The 14,162-nt window shown below is 39.4% G+C and overlaps 2 protein-coding genes across 2 annotated transcripts; both read right to left on the bottom strand.

The window, feature by feature from the left end:
- Positions 1-563: 563 nt before the first annotated feature.
- On the bottom strand, positions 564-8,339 carry LOC147520659 (cytochrome P450 81Q32-like). Its single transcript, XM_086592185.1, has 2 exons — positions 7,254-8,339; positions 564-1,287 (listed from the first exon to the last, which is right to left on the bottom strand). The coding sequence occupies exons 1-2, from the start codon at positions 8,151-8,153 to the stop codon at positions 664-666; spliced, it is 1,524 nt and encodes a 507-aa protein (XP_086448311.1). The 5' UTR covers positions 8,154-8,339; the 3' UTR covers positions 564-663.
- Positions 8,340-9,136: 797 nt separating this feature from the next.
- Positions 9,137-13,652, bottom strand: LOC147520658 (uncharacterized). Its single transcript, XM_086594970.1, has 3 exons — positions 13,355-13,652; positions 9,579-9,931; positions 9,137-9,501 (listed from the first exon to the last, which is right to left on the bottom strand). Exons 1-3 carry the CDS (start codon positions 13,644-13,646, stop codon positions 9,151-9,153), a joined length of 996 nt encoding a protein of 331 aa, XP_086451096.1. The 5' UTR covers positions 13,647-13,652; the 3' UTR covers positions 9,137-9,150.
- Positions 13,653-14,162: the final 510 nt, after the last annotated feature.

Raw genomic sequence — 14,162 nt, 5'->3', positions numbered from 1 at the left:
CGAAACGTCAATCTATCTTGTCTGAGATTAATAAAGAAGTTGAAAAGAGCATCCTTCTTCTTCTTATTATTATTATTATTATTATTATTTATTTATTTTTTGGTAAAAATGTTTGAGTAAGAAAAATATTTGTCAATCTAAATTCGTAATATATGATATATAAAAATTCGTTTTTGCAAGGAAATTAAAAATAAAAAAAATTGTCGCAACACGATGAACTACTGGTGGTTCATAGTTCATACTTTGTTGATACATGATACTATATAAAGCATCTATTTGACGCTTTGAACCATCTATATAGGGTTTTGCTAAAAAAATAAGCTTAAATTTGATAAATAATGCCGATGGTACATGATAAATAATGCCGATAAAATAAGGCACCCTTGAACGAACTTGCACATGGCATTTGTGGCCGACAATTGGCTTGGGCCAAGCCGCCAAGGTAAGGTCATGTCCAGTCCATACACATACATTATTTTTTTTTAAAGGAAATATGAAACACTTGAAATTTAGCATTGAATAAGATCATTATTGATGAAATAGGATACACATTATACATTACCGGAGAAAAAAGGATACACCTTTTATCGATTTTTAACTCAACCTGATTGCGCCACTTACACCCCATGATAGGTAGAACAACAACAACGTACACAAGTTAAATCATAGTTTGTCAATGAAGTTCAATGCGTTTTTTCGAGGTCTGCACTTTGCCTCCAAGGGTAGAGCCTTGTGCATGGTGGCCCCTAGCTTTTGTTGGCTCATGTCCACCATTTGTTCTCCAACTCTCTCCCAGTCAAAACAATGAATCAAGGCTGCCAAAGTTAACGTTATTACCCGAGTTGCTAGTCCCTCGCCGGGACATTTTCTTCTTCCTACCCCAAAAGGCATCAATTTAAACCCCACTCTTGTCCCTTCAAGCCCAAGAAACCTCTCTGGTACGAACTTAGTGGGCTCATTCCATAGATTAGGATCATTTTCAATTTCCCACAAGTTTACAAGTAACATTGTGCCTCGTGGAACGTTGTAACCTCCTACAATGCACTCTTCTGATGCCTCATGTGGTATCATCAATGGCCCAGGTGGGTACATTCGAAGTGTTTCCATGACGATGCTATGGACGTATGGGAGTTTTTCGACATCTGATTCATCAAGAAGTCGGCCTGGTTCCACATGGAGGTCTATCTCTTCTTGGGCTTTCTTCAATACATGCGGATTGTTAAGCAAAAGTGACATGGCCCATTCCATTGTGCTCTTTGAAGTGTCTGTTCCTGCAGCAAACAAGTCCTACAAACAACGTGTATGTTTTAGTACCAGAAACGCTGGAAAACACAATAATTCAAGGTTTCAAAGCACACAATTTTTTTGGGGAAAACACACATGGTTAGGCTTTCTTGGCTAACTTATAGCAATCTATAGTTGCACGTCCTGTTCTTTGTACTAGCATCATTTATAATATTGTAGCTTTCCAGTATCGTGTGTGAAAATCCTTATAGTTTCAAAGCTAGCTAATTTGGACATCTACAAATTTGTAAGCAAACCATAGTCCGACTTGTGAGTTGCATATGTACCCCACTAACCACTCCCTGAAAGATATGTTGGGGATTATACCAATACCAATCGATTCCCCACTACACAGATAATTTGTATTTGAACACAATTCAACTCCGGACAAAATCTAAATATCAACTACAACCTATACTAACATGCCCAACTCGCTAAACAACTATTAACAACAGATAATAATGTAAAGCAGTAAAAGCAAACCACAACACAAAGATTTACCGTGGTTCGGCCAATGATGCCTACTTCCACAAGAGCTAGTTCTTTATAAAGTGGGAAGGAAGATTACAATCTCTCCTTTTTCTCTCTCACCTTTACTAGATCACTCTTATCTCTTTTTACGAGGGTTGTATATCTCAGAAAGGTTATCTCTCTTTTGTTTTAGTCCGGATTCCAATCCTTCCTCGACTTGTTAGGTTAGGTTTTCCAAAACCTTGATTTTGGTTTTATCTCCAAAACCAAATTTCGCGTAATCTTGAAGAAAGCCCACGAAAATTAGACTCGAAGGCTGAAGCCAGCGCCTCTTTTGAGCGCCGAAAGGCCAATGTATCTTGGAAGCTGGTCGCCTCTATGAAGCCCCTCGCCTTCTAGTTCATCGGAACCCCGAAGCGCCGAAGTCGCTATCCGAAGTGGCGGCCTCGACATTTCAACGCCGAATTAAGCCCGTTTCTCTCCGGCTCTGTTTTTTCTCCTCATGTGAGGGATAACTCCAACAATCTCCCCCCCGAACGGTGAGGGGGATACCTCCATGCAATTGCCAAATCAACGGAGGAGCCGTCCGCCATTCCGCAATAGCCAACAAACATCAAACTTACCTTTCGGTAAGACTTTGGTCATCATATCCCACCCGTTCTTGTCGGTATGGATCTTCTCGATACACAAATGCTTGTCTTCGAAAGTACTTCTCTAATCCAATGATAACGCGACGTATGTGCTTGGATCTAGAATGAAAACTTCGGATTCTTGCTCGCTGGATGGCGCCTCGACCGTCACATGTACTACAAACCGTTTACGCTTTAGCCCTAGTTCGTCGAAGAACCTCTTCATCCATAGCAACTCTTTTGCAACACTCGGCCTGCAATATACCGGCTTCAGTGGTGGAGAGGGCAACACACTTTTGCAACTTAGATTGCCAAGAAACCGCTCCCCGCAAAAGTAACCCGGATAACCGGAGGTGGACTTCATCGAAATCAACATCACCGCCATGTTCCGCATCGGTGTAGCGCTTCAAGTAAGGGCTTACTTCCACCAAAACACAAACACGATTTGGAAGTGCCTTTGAGATATCTCAATATCCACTTAACACCTTCCCAATGCTCTTTACCCGGATTTGATGTAAATCGCTTACCACCCCAACGGCGAAAAGCAATATCCGGTCTAGTACACACCATGGCATACATCAAACCGCCCATTCGGGATGCATAAGGAATCTTTTCCATCCGACTCGCTCATGCTCACCCTTAGGACACATCTCTTTGGTCATGCGAACCGCCACCAAGCGGACAAACGACCGGCAGCTTTTGATCCATGTTGAATCTCTTCAACACCTTCTCAATGTAGCTTTCTTGAGAAAGCCACAACTTTCCACTCTTTCTGTCACGAGTGATCCGCATCCCAAGTATCTGCTTTGCTTGACCCAAATCCTTCATCTCAAAGGATTTACTCAAGTCTTTCTTTAGCTTTGATATCTTGTTGATGTTTGGGCCAACTATCAACATATCATCCACATACAAAGAATAAAGACAATGAAAATCCCCATCCGAAATCTCTGAACAAACACACAATGATCGGAAGCAGACTTCTTGTATCCTTGCTTCGCCATAAAGGAATCAAACTTTATGTACCACTGTCTCGGTGCTTGCTTCAACCCATACAAGCTCTTTATCAGCTTGCATACTAGGTGCTCCTTGCCTTTGACCTCAAACCCTCCGGCCGGTCCATGTAGACATCTTCTTCAAGGTCTCCATGAAGAAAAGCCGCCTTAACATCTAGTCGCCAACCTCTAGGTTCATACTTGCGCCATACCCAATACCACCCTGATAGAAGTCATCTTTACTACGGGAGAGAAAATCTCATCAAAGTCAATCCCTTTTCTTTGACCGAATCCCTTCACAACAAGGCGAGCTTTATGCCTTGGGTGAGGATTGTTCTCCCATGTTTGACTTTGTATATCCACTTATTCTTGAGAACTTTTCTCCCCTCGTGGGTTTCTCAACTAACTTCATAAGTGTGATTCTTATGCAAAGAATCCATCTCGTCATGCATGGCCTTCAACCACTTTTCTTTGTCCGTACCTTCAAGTGCCTCTTGATAGTACATAGGTTCTCCACCATCCGATGGTAGCACGCGTGTATGTGGTGGATACCGTTGAAGCTATTCTCCCTCTGGCCGGACTTCCTTGCCCCATCTCTGGCCGGTGCCTCGGGGAGGTTGCACTTCGCTTTGCTTTCGGTGGTGGTTCATGCATCTCATCTCAGATCTTCTATACCAATAGGTTCTATCCCATCATGAGCAATAGGATTCTCATCATGGGCTTCAAACTCATGGTTCTCTCGCATTCTCAATGCCTTCGCGACGCGTTCCACGGTAGAACTTCGGTTCAATCAACAAGATCATTGGTGAAAGCCTCGTAGCTTCTCACCCCTCCTCAAAGTCCGCTATGGTTTGGTCTTCTAAGAACACAACATCTCGACTTCGATTACCTTCTTGTTAATCGGATCATAGAGTTTGTAACCAAACTTTTCATCTCCATAACCCGAAAAATGCAATCGCTTGGCTTTGTCATCAAGCTTGGATCTCTCATCCTTCGAAATATGCACAAATGCCCCGCACCCAAATACCACTCAAGTATCCGTAATCAACATCTCTTTGACCATACTCTCTCGGATAATCACTATTCGGAGGCTTTTGCGGCGACATGTTGATCACATGCACCTGCAGATGCGCGTTGCTTTCTACCCAAAGAGTTTCTAGGTAGCTTAGAGTGAGATAGCATGCATCTCATCCTCTCTACAATGGTAATGCGGTTCATTCTCTCGCTATTCCATTCTCATTGCGGTGTCTTGGGAACGGTCCGCTCATGACGAATCCCATGACTCTGGCAATACTCTTCAAATGGCCCAATATACTCACCCCCATTATCTGAGCGAATACACTTCAACAACTTCCCAGTCTCTCTTTCCACCATGCTATGGAATTTCTCAAACACGCCAAGTACTTCATCCTTGGTCTTCAGACTATAGGCCCATATCTTTCTTGGACGATCATCAATGAATGTCAAAAGTACGGCTCCCTGGTGGGACTTCACTCTCATAGACCACATAAGTCGTATTGCACTAGCTCAAGGACGGTGTCCTTTTCCGTGAGGAGATCGAATCTTTGGAAAGACACCCTGTGTTGCTTTCCTACCAAACAAACAATGAGTACATGTATCTAAATATGTACCTTTAATGTCCGGCGCGACCTTTTGCTTAGCAAGAACTTCCATCCCTTTTATGCCCATGCGGACCGCGGTTTCTTGTGCCACGCTCGGATGAAGCTTCTTCTTTTCGCGCGATTCGCCGCTTTACACAAACTAGCCTGTGTTTTGTAAAGAGAGCAAGTTTTCTTTCCTCGGTCGCTTTCTGATGGAACCTTTGCTTTCGGTTTCCATACCCCGCTACCAAACGAGTTTACAAAACCGTCATCATCTAATTTCCCCCGAAATTAGGCTTAACCGTATGTCGGGACATGTCTTACATCCTTGAGTGTCAAGGTGTAGCCAACATTGGTTTCTACATGAACATCTCCAATGCCTATAATCTTCGAGACTCCATCATTACCCATCCTCACTTCACCATATTCACCACATACCGGTAGTAGGTAGTGAAGAATCCCCTGCGGCGGTGTGGCGTGATAGGATGCTCCTCAGTATCTATCACCCACTCGTATCCGACATGAGGTACTAAGAGGCAGACACATCACGACCGACATTCCCCACTAGGTCGCCGACTAGTGCGGTAGTATCTCTGCACGTGTTTCCGTTCCTCCTCGCACCATGTCTTCATGTACCGCGCTTATTCTTCTCATCCCTATTCGGTCTCGCTTTCATATCCGAAGTGGCCTTTTGTGGCACAATAGTAACATTGCCTCTCTCGCTTTAGGAGTTCTAGCTTCACCCCTAGATTTACTTCGTCATCACCTCTAGAACGAGATGGTTTTCTCGTTTCACCTCTCCCCGTTTCTCTGTGAAAAGGATCTCTCGAGTGAGAAGAGCCGCTTCTTTGCACTCCTTCTAGTCTCCTCATTCAACAAAGACGTGGTAGCCATCTCCATGGTAACAATTCCATCCTTGGGCCGCTCCATGTAGAAACCGCTAATGTCTCCCAACTTTCGGTTAGAGCCTAATAGAAACAAAGCCTCAACTTCGTCTCCCAAATTGATCTTCATCAAATGCATCGATTGATGATATTCTCAGACTTCATTAAGATGCTCGGGACATTGAAGAACCTTCTTGGTACCGTGGTTCCGCAAACTTCTTAACGACTAGCACTTTGTTTCCACCCGACTTCCTCTCATAAAGGTCTTCGAAGTTTCTTCCATGGTCGGGCGTCGTAATCTCTTAGCCACATGGTGAAAGACACCGCGTCAATCCAATCCACCGTCGAATGTATCCAATCGCTTTTAAAGCAAGCTTTTTCCACTTTCGACCATCAATCGATTTTTTTTGGTTTTACTCCCTCATTCTCAATGGGAAGTGCCAAGTCCTTGCAAAGATATAGTAAGTCTTCCATCTTGGCTTTCCGGATGGTGTAGTTCTTCTTCCTATTCGGACTCATCATACGAAAGTGTTCACTTTAATGGTCCATCTCTACAAGTTATTTTAACCTCAAATCTTCTCTCGGAATTTTACAAACACCTTCCCGACCAAGATTCGGATAACACCCTAGCTATTCTAACCAAGGCTCGATACCACTTGTTGGGGATTATACCAATACCAATCGATTCCCCACTACACGGATAACTTGTATTTGAACACAATTCAACTCCCACAAAATCTAAATATCAACTACAACCTATACTAACATGCCCAACTCGCTAAACAACTATTAACAATGGATAATAATGTAAAGCAAAGAAAAGCAAAACCACAACACAAAGATTTACCGTGGTTCGGCCAATGATGCCTACTTCCACAAGAGCTAGTTCTTTATAAAAGTGGGAAGGAAGATTACAATCTCTCTTTTCGGTCTCTCACCTTTACTAGATCACTCTTATCTCTTTTACGGGGGTTGTATCTCTCAAAAGGTTATCTCTCTTTGTTTTAGTGCGGATTCCAATCCTTCTCGACTTGTTAGGTTAGGTTTTCCAAAAACCTTGATTTTGGTTTTATCTCCAAAACCAAATTTCACCAATCAGAAGAAAGCCCACGAAAATTAGACTCGAAGCTTGGAAGGCTTTCTTTTCGAGCGCCCAATGTATCTTGAGATCGAAGGCCGGTCGCCTAGTCTATCGAACCCCGAACGAAGTCGCCATCATCCGAGCTGCGCCGCCTCGACATTTCCAACGCCGAATTAAGCCGTTTCTCTCCAAATTTCTTTCTCTCCTCATGTGAGGGATAACTCCAACAAGATATGGGTTGTGTTATGTTGTATTTGCTTACAACCAAGTACTAAACAACCGATAAAAACATCCCATACTAAAATACTTACCCACATAATGCCTTTTACTACATCATCAGTGTAGTGTTCGGGTTCAGCCTCTTGAAGCGACAACAGTACTTGAATCAACGGTGTTTGCTTCTCTTCTCTATCAAATTTAAGATCACTTCTCAATCTTCGATGTTCTTCTAACAAATCTTCTAAAAACTTATCTCGTTTTGCCTTCAACCCAAGCATTTCATTTTGAAATCCTTTGTCCCCACCAATCCATCTCCAAATTGGCAGAAAATCTCCAACATTTGAAAAATCACTTAATCTTAGAGTCTCCCTAACAAGCTCTTGAAATCGCTTCACTTCTTCCGAATCACCCACTTGTTCACCATAGTATCTCTTTCCAGCCATCATCCTCATAATCACATTGTATGTCAACGCAAAAAATTTGGATGATAGTTCCACATTCTGATGTTTGCATCCTTGATCACTTAGTCGTTTAATGATTGATTTGACTTCATCGAATCGCATGGCAGATAACATTTGTAGACGACTAGGTGATAGGAGCTCAACAGCGCTGATACGTCGAAGATTTTTCCAATTTGGCCCATAATCAGCCCACACCATGGTAGTGTAATCATGGCCTAATAACTTCCCAATCAAAAAACGCGGGCGATTAGCGAAAATAATGTCATTTTTACTACTAAGACATTCTTCCACAGCTGATGGAGAAGAGACCACTATAACTGGTCGGGACCCAAATTTGAGATACATAACTTGACCGTATTTTTTAGATAATTTCGCTAAGGATTTATAGAGTGGTTGCTGTAATAGAGGAAGATGACCAAGTATAGGGAGTGAAGGAGGACTTGGTGGAAGGTTTTTGTTCTTGTTTGGGACAAGAAACTTGATGTGCAGAATGGAACATAAGAAGAGAAGGAAGTAGAAGATGAACTCCATTTCTATATAATGTTCTAAGGTGTATGAGATTGTTTATGTAAGTTTGATAATTGAAGACATCTGAATCTCTAAGACAGATGAATGAACTTTATGTCAAGAGAGACCACAAATCGCAACAATGACCCGTGGTGCGGTGAACTTAAAATAATTGAACTTTCTGTCACTCGTAGTCCAAAACGTGAATCCTTTCTGAGATTACATTATTGGTCTCAGGCCTCAGGGTACCATTGTTTTAATTGTCAATTGCCGCTACCAAGCCATAAGCTATACTAGCTTTTGAACCCGTACTACGAACAGGTCGGTGCCATTATATGAAAATGTTTTTTTTCTTATGATTTAAAAAAAAAACATATATTTTTATTTTTGCTTTAATGCATAAGTTAAAAAAAAGATATTAATATTATATTTATCTATTAACTTTTATTTCTGATAAATCAGAGATCATACTAAAAACTATTTTATTTTCAATAACTTAGTGATAGTGAAAAGACAAACTATATACTCGTAGTTGTCTATCAGCTCAAACACTTGTCTATATATATGTGCTTTTATATTAAGGGTGTGTTTGGAAGTTTTCCTGTGGAATTGGAATTGAAAATATAATTCCAAGACTTACAATTTCAAGTAGTTAAAATTCCTCAAATTGGAATTCCTATGTTTGGTTGCTGCTTGAATTCATTTCCAAATTCCACGAATCTCAAATCAACTGTTTGGCCACTCAAAATTTCCAAACCAAAGTTGATATATTCAAAAAAAAAATGTACTCTAAACCAACAGGTCTACAGACCAAATTATTATACACTTTATTTTTGAATGTTTAAACCTCCTCTTATTCTAAACATTGAGATGCATCATCAGCCATTCTTTCTTAAAATCATTCAAAGCCCATAAAAGGCGTGTTCCTTAGTCTTATCACCGCAAGCAAATCAACAACTCGTAGTGTTAGAGAACGATCAAAATCCGAACTTTATTAACTTCTTGGCATAACTTGTTCACATCAATTGGGAAGACGTGCACGTGAGTTGGTCTCTACCATAGACTTCAATGTATCAGTCATGGAAGTCACAGCTGCGGCAATGGCATCTCCTGTGCGAACTTTTTTATTTGCAGATTGTTTCTCATCCGAACCTCTTTTCAATTGCTTGTCACTTCCTTCATTTTCGCCATTAATGTCCTCATGGCCATCATTCTCATTGCTGCCATTGTTTTCAACTTCTTCTCTTGCTTTATCAAGTTCTCCTCCTGTGTTAGCGCCAACTCCTTTTGCATTATTCTTCCCAACAATAATTGCTAACTCATCATAGTTTGTGAGAGGCTTATACCTAAACCCTTTGGCATCGGGATGTGACTGCAAATTATTTAACAAATATTTAAGAGAAAACACCTTGACAATAAAAGGCAAATTTATATTACTAAAAAAATTACCTTAACATAGTTCTCCCAAACATCATCCCTCACCACAATCATCTTGCGATTGTCATCCCACCCGAATCCTGATTGGTCTCGAAGCTCAGTCATGATATTAAAATTCTTAGTCCAAGTCTTTAAGCGAGCTTGAACATTATCCTTTGTCACTGCTTTTCCACATTTTTCTTTGATGGCATCAACGATTCTGATCCAAACAACAGGCTTCCAACCTTGTTCAGATTTGTTTCCCTTTTGAACTTGGTCAAGAAATGTCTCAGTTAATACACGATCCATCTCAATTGTCCAAACCACATAGTTTCCTTTTGCTTTGGTGCTTTTTGGTTGTTCAGGTGATTGATTGTTCTCCATTTCTAACATTCGAAGTTACATACAAAAATTATCATTGAGTTCCCATGCAACATGATATAAATGCTTATTAATTAGAAATATAAAGAATAACATAAATTCAATCCAAGAAACATTGCAACAGACCAAACATAGACTAGAAAATAAAACATTCTCAAGTAGAAAAACTATAAGACTAAGTCATTTAACGATTTCAATTCTCAAGTAGAAAAGCTATAAGACCAAGTCATCTAACGATTTCTCGACGCCATATAGTCAGCAAACATTTGTTGTGCCATCTGGTCCCTCATTACATTCCAATCATCATTGCCATAACTAATTTCAGTTGATCAACTCATTTGTCTCGCCCTAAGATTTCCAACTCAATATCAACCTCAGCTAATAAAGGATCATCTGGATCTATGGCCATTATATAATTGTGAACAGCACAACAAGCAAGCACAATCTTCACTTGCATCTCAAAACTATAAAATGGATCACTTCTTAGTATCGCCCATCGTTTTTTTATCAATCCAAATGTCCTTTCGATCACATTGCGTAGCGATGAATGCCTATGATTGAATAGTTCCTTAAAATTTTGTGGTCTTCTGCCTCCCCTCCATTCATTGAGATGGTAGCGAACACCACGATACGGGGCAAGAAATCCAAAGGCATTGGCATATCCCGCATCCACAAGGTAATAGTTACCTATTTAAAATGACAACACTTCATTAGTCGATCTATTTCTAATGAATATGTATATCGTCCTTTAATAGCAATTGGTAAAGAACATACCAATTGGAACAGGGAGTGGATCTTGCCTCCGTAATGCAGATTGTAGTACTCTACTATCTGCTGCAGATCCTTCCCAACCGGCTAAAACGTATGTGAACTTCATGTCCATTGTACATGCACCTAAGACATTTTGTGAAATTTGTTTCTTCCTATTACGATAAGCTCCTTGTTCTGCAAGTGGGACTTTTGCAGGGACATAAGTTCCATCTAGTGCTCCCATGCAATCCTAATACCTCGTGTTGAAAAGTTTTAGATGAATAAGAACAAAACTTTTTGTTCCCACAAACAACACATATTTAAAAAATATAAATTTACCTTAAAATATGTAAATCTTGGATTCTCGGCAATTTGTGGATATGGAAGTCCCCTGTGTCGCCTAACAAGATACTTATACACACGTGATATTGCATTCAAAACTTCGCTTAAAATGACGATGAACAGGTTTCCCAACGATTACAACCAAATTTCACTACTCGATTTCTTACATCATGTGCAATGGTATGTAAAAAATATGCAATCTGTTCCTCTAGAGAGACAAACTTTGAATCTTGTATTCCTCCTTTTCGACGCAAAAAATCACACAAACTAAGAAATTGGATTTTATTCATCCGTAACATGTTGCGACAATCGTTATCATTCCCATTAGTCAGCCTATTCATAAACTTCTCTCTTTCAATATCAAGATTGGATGTATGAAATTTATCTATATATGTATCGTGGTACCATCCTACAACACACAACGTTGTAGCCACACATGTAGCTACAACAACATCCATACTCTCATCGTCAGTATCGTATGTATGATCTTCCATCTATATTATAAGCATCAAATTATTCATCAATACATGCATGCAAAGAAAATGCATAATATTTACTGCTGGGTACTAAAATACTTATTCCTATAAGACAGTCTCGTTGTTGACACACTAAAATACCAAAATGATATGTAAAAAAGAGAGAATGTTACAAGTGGGTGGAACGTATATTAAATTTTTACTGAAAATATTCTTCACATATACTAGGAGCTGGTTTTGTATTTCAAAATTGATTATGATGATTAAGATTTATTTGTCATTCATGCGATGTATTTTGCTAGTGCATGTAATGGGTTTGTTCCTGAAAATGATATAGTTTCTGAGTCGCTCTTTTCCATCTTGCCTTCAGTTGCCAAGGGATTTTGCCTTCCTTGAAAGCCAATACCGCAGCTATAAATAGTGCATTCGTCAACTACAAATGCCAAAGGTCGAATTGTGGCCCTATTGAAAGCCGTTCATGCTATAAACAAGGTTTTAAACTAACTATGTTCTCTATCGGTTTCAAATACCAGTACTAGTATACCAATCAGAATCCATTGTCATCCTTACTTCCTTAGCAAACAGCTTGCATGCATGCTCAAATAATGACACACGAAGAAGCAAAGTAATAATGATGTACTCAAATAGGAAACAACCATCAATATGAATTATTTCAAAGCACACTGTCCTTAAAATGATTCATGCACAGTCTCCCCAGTCTCAGTAAAGAGCCAATAATTGGAAGGAATAGAGTTCAATGATTTATCCCCCAAGCTAGGGATTCGAACAGTGGCAAGGTAGGTGGCTAGGCAGGTATTAAAGCCTACACACTAGAATTAAACACTGTTAATTATTTTGCTCAGTAATCTGAAATTCTATGGTGTCTAAATTATATTTTAAATCATAACTATTAATCTAAATGGTTACCTATGAAATTATATGGTCCACCTCTTTTAACTTTTCTTAATATGCCTTGATCATGTCATTTTTTATCTTATTTTGTTGCGCACCTTCTCATTTCAGCCACCGTATAGTTGAACTCTTTTTTTCTTTCTCGCTAGCAGATGAGAATAAAGATACCACTGAACTGCTATTCAAATAAATGTAACCTGAGACTGCCGAACCATGGAAGGTTATACTTCGATATCCCAATCAGCTATTCGAAAGGAAATCCTATAGCTATAAAAAAAATATGGGCTTTATAGAAACTAAGAGACACCCTGCAGGTGGTTTACAGTATTGAAGCGGTGACAGACTCAAGTGGAGCACATAAAGTTTCTATTGCAGATGACCATGATGATCAGCTGTGTGAATCAGTGCTTATCAGCAGCCTTCAGAAAGACTGTGCATTAGCCATGCCTGGACGTGAGAGGGCTCGTGTGATTTTTACAAACAACAATGGGATCAACTCAAACAATCGTTTTGCCAACAACTTGGGATTCATCAAGGATGAGCCTTTGGCAGCATGTGCCCAAGTTCTCAAGTTATACGAGGGCGACGAGGTGTAGAATAAATTGGTTTTGTTCGGCAGGCAGTACTTGTTGGCGTTGAACATGTCTGGATTCTCAACTTTATTGTTATGAGATTCTAATATTTGTTGTTTTCGTGACTCACAAGTCGCCATTTACATGTCAAGAATTTCAATGAAGTCACTTTTACTTGTTTATTGGTCATGTTCATTTAAGATGATTCCAGATTAAACCTTGTGTTCAAAACAGTAAGCCATTGATACATAATCAAGAGAACTAGAAATTTAATATAAAGCATAAAAAGTAGAAAGAAAAAAGATAAGAATTATAGAACTGTGCAAACAACAACAAGAATAATGAGGGATGAGAGATGAGGTGAGAGAGTGTGCACCTTGGACGAGTTGCAGAGAAAAAATGGTCGAGTTTTCGACTAGTGTTGGTAGAGAGATCGAGTGGGATATACGAGAGGTTTTAAAGAAGTAGAAAATATATCTTACCCGATAATTTTTCACCCGCAAGGAATTGTGGAATACGGAAATCTCAAGTTTCTGCCCCCCATAGAAACTTGCAATTCCTTTATTTTGGGGTTTTGGAGTTTCCATTCTAGCGCACAAAATGTTGCCAAACGAGATAAATCCTAATTCTTGGAAATATATTCTGAATTCTCCCCTCAAATCCAGCATTCCAAACACACCCTAAGTTGTTCTGAAAATTATTTGCAACTATGTAGAACTATGAGATATGATCGAATATTATAATGATCACTCATCTAAATTTCTTGCAACATGAAAAACTCACTCTCAATAAAATAATAAATAAATAAATAAATCACATTTAATAATAAAACCCTTCTACTTCATTTTGTTGTTCAACAATAGAATTTTGATTGAAGTTTTGTGAGAATGCCCGATGAGGCGAAGATCAAATTCAAGGTACTGGAATAGCAAAACATTCCCAATCATACGAAAATAGATATGACACACAATATTTTAAATGCAAAAATATATTTGTCGAGGCATTCCCACTACATATCCAACACATTATACTTTAAGGTTATATCAAATGAATTTGCATACAATTTTCGATTTCTTGTTAATTATTCTTTGAGCTTAATTCAATGCATTTGTATACAATTTTCGATTTTCCATTAATTATTCTTTGAGGTTAATTCAATGCATTTGCATCCAATTTCCAATTAA

This window comes from Coptis chinensis, chromosome 2 (assembly GCF_015680905.1).
Source record: "Coptis chinensis isolate HL-2020 chromosome 2, ASM1568090v1, whole genome shotgun sequence".
Classification (NCBI taxonomy): domain Eukaryota; kingdom Viridiplantae; phylum Streptophyta; class Magnoliopsida; order Ranunculales; family Ranunculaceae; genus Coptis; species Coptis chinensis.
This window is presented reverse-complemented; position numbering and strand designations above follow the sequence as displayed.

What these genes read in the sequence shown, in the direction of transcription:
- LOC147520659 (XM_086592185.1), bottom strand. Translation starts at nt 8,153, where the DNA reads ATGGAGTTCATCTTCTACTTCCTTCTCTTCTTATGTTCCATTCTGCAC. An exon ending in TAGTAAAAGGCATTATGTGG is followed by an intron (nt 1,288 to 7,253) that starts GTAAGTATTTTA and finishes CGTTGTTTGTAG; the next exon opens with GACTTGTTTGCTGCAGGAAC.
- LOC147520658 (XM_086594970.1), bottom strand. Translation starts at nt 13,646, where the DNA reads ATGCTGGATTTGAGGGGAGAATTCAGAATATATTTCCAAGAATTAGGA. An exon ending in TTCTCTGCAACTCGTCCAAG is followed by an intron (nt 9,932 to 13,354) that starts GTGCACACTCTC and finishes TTCGAATGTTAG; the next exon opens with AAATGGAGAACAATCAATCA. An exon ending in TTTGGGAGAACTATGTTAAG is followed by an intron (nt 9,502 to 9,578) that starts GTAATTTTTTTA and finishes AATAATTTGCAG; the next exon opens with TCACATCCCGATGCCAAAGG.